The sequence below is a fragment of the Acanthisitta chloris genome, unplaced genomic scaffold (assembly GCF_000695815.1).
Source record: "Acanthisitta chloris isolate BGI_N310 unplaced genomic scaffold, ASM69581v1 scaffold33623, whole genome shotgun sequence".
Taxonomy (NCBI): Eukaryota; Metazoa; Chordata; class Aves; order Passeriformes; family Acanthisittidae; genus Acanthisitta; species Acanthisitta chloris.
In genome coordinates, this window is record NW_008667090.1 from 1 (window position 1) to 2,054 (window position 2,054).

The 2,054-nt window shown below is 60.2% G+C and overlaps 1 protein-coding gene across 1 annotated transcript in view; it reads right to left on the reverse strand.

Moving 5' to 3' along the window:
* Positions 1–70: 70 nt before the first annotated feature.
* The window catches only part of LOC103800019 (calponin-2-like), a gene marked incomplete at its 5' end in the record, with an annotated part of 2,838 nt that continues 854 nt past the window's right edge, over positions 71–2,054 (reverse strand). The window contains 6 exons of the mRNA XM_009072378.1: positions 71–436; positions 512–658; positions 936–1,052; positions 1,209–1,346; positions 1,426–1,492; positions 1,777–1,898. Of these exons, the coding sequence (XP_009070626.1) occupies positions 170–436; positions 512–658; positions 936–1,052; positions 1,209–1,346; positions 1,426–1,492; positions 1,777–1,898 (858 nt within the window). The remainder of the gene's footprint in view (positions 437–511; positions 659–935; positions 1,053–1,208; positions 1,347–1,425; positions 1,493–1,776; positions 1,899–2,054) is intronic.

Here is a 2,054-nt window from a genome sequence, read left to right on the forward strand (position 1 = left end):
GCTCCTCTCTAGAAACAGGGTCTTTATTTCCTTACTCAGAAAAATAGATTAATTTCCAAAGTTTAAAAAGAGTTTAAAAAGAAGGAATGCTGACGACAGTAGAGGCAGGAATGTGGCTGGCAGTGGGGCTGCACAGCAGATGGTGTGGACAGGGCCGGTGCCATCCCGTTCAGTAACTCTCCTCCTCCTTGTGATAGTAGCCGTACCCAGGGGGGTCCCCGCTCGGGTCTCCAGCAGCATTGGCCACCTCACCCTGGTTGCCCTGTGGGCAGTACTTGGGGTCGTAGATCTGGCGGCCGAGGCCGAAGACCTGCCCGCTCTGGTTGGCACCCTGGTTGGAGCCCATCTGCAGCGACATGGAGGAGTTGTCACACTTCTCTGTTCCCATCTTGGAATCGTAGATGTGTCTCCTGGTGCCGGGAGCTGTCATGCCCACCTGGAAGGAAGGAACGGATGGAGCAGGGCTCAGCTGTGATCCCCCTGCCCTCCCCAGCCCGGCGTGGGGACTCACCTGGCTGGCACACTTGTTGGTGCCCATCTGGAGGCTGATGGTGGAGTGGTCCATGGGCGGCAGGATCTGGTTCTTGGGGTCATAGAGGTGCCTCCGGGTGCCGTAGGCTGTCATGCCAGACTGGCTGGCACACTTGTTTGTGCCCATCTGACAAAGGGGTCTGGTGAGGAGCATGTGCTGCCCCACCTGTGCCCCTCCTTCCCCCTCTCCACCACCCCTCAGCCCAGGGGCCACAGACAGTGCTCCATAACCCGTCCCAGGCTCATGGCCATGGAGTGCTGGACACAAAACCACGATGCTCCCACATACTGAGGACACCTGAGGCACCTTGAGCCTCTGATTCCCCCAGATGTGCTTGGGGTTTGATAGAACTGGGCACCCCTCACCCAGCTCCCCACCCTTGGAGCCCTGCAGGGCTGCCCACCTGCAACCCAATCACACACTGCCCAGCCTTCATCTTGGCCTCATCAAAATTCCTCTGCTGCTTCTCCGAGTACTTCACGCCGATGTCCACACCACTCTGCAGTCCCTTCGTCTTGGCCTGCCAGAAGGGGCAGTGAGGAAGGATGGGGGTCCCAGACCCTCCTCCCCCTCTCCCTGGGCAGGGAGAGCAGCAGGTTCCCACAGGCTCCACCCCAAGCTGGGGGTCCCTGTGGGACTGAGCCCCCTCCCAAGCCACTTGTCTCCCCACACTCACCATTCCCGCCAGAGCCAGCAGTGACACCTGCACCTGTGTCAGGTTCCCACTCTCAAACAGGTCATTGGCTTCAAAGAGGTCCACAGGGTTCATGCCATAGCTGGCCATGGCCTTGATGAAGTTGGAGAGGTTCTCGAGCTGTGGGCGGGGAGAGGGGTGAGCCCCAGGTGGTAATGGCACAGGGACAGGGTGTGGGTGGCAGCAGGGCTGCACCTACCTGGTGCCAGTTCTGAGCTAAGCGGTTGATCTTCCTCACAGAGTTGGGCTGCAGCTTGTTCATGAGCCTGGAGGGATGCAGGGCAGAGACCATGGGGGGGATGCAGGGCATGGGCCCCTTTTGGGAAGGTCCAGACCAGTCCTTCCCCATGTGAGGCAAATCCCCCCTAAGTCCCTCTTGGTTCCCAGGGCTCCCCAAAGACGACAGCTGGAGATACCTCTGGCAGGTCCCACTGGCACAGGTTCAGCCCATCCTTCCCATTCCAAGGGCTGGTGGTGCCCCCTGCAGAGCTGGTGTTCCCCATCCCCACCCACCCAGAGCAGGGGCCAGGGACATTGTCCCAGGACTCACTCGCAGAGGATCACCCCATCCTTCAGCCCCTTCTGGAAATCAGGCCCGATCTGGCGCCCCGTGACGCTCTCGATCCATGTCCGCAGCTCAGCCTCCTTCTGTGGGTCGTACTTCTGGGCGAGCTGGGGGGACATCAGGGACGGGGGTCAGACACAGCCCTGGTGTGCACCCCAGATCCCTCATGGGGACATGGGATGGGGACAGAAGCACAAGGACGACACTGCCATCAGACATTGCAGCTTCTGAACCACTCCAAAAGGACGAGGAGGAACTGGCTG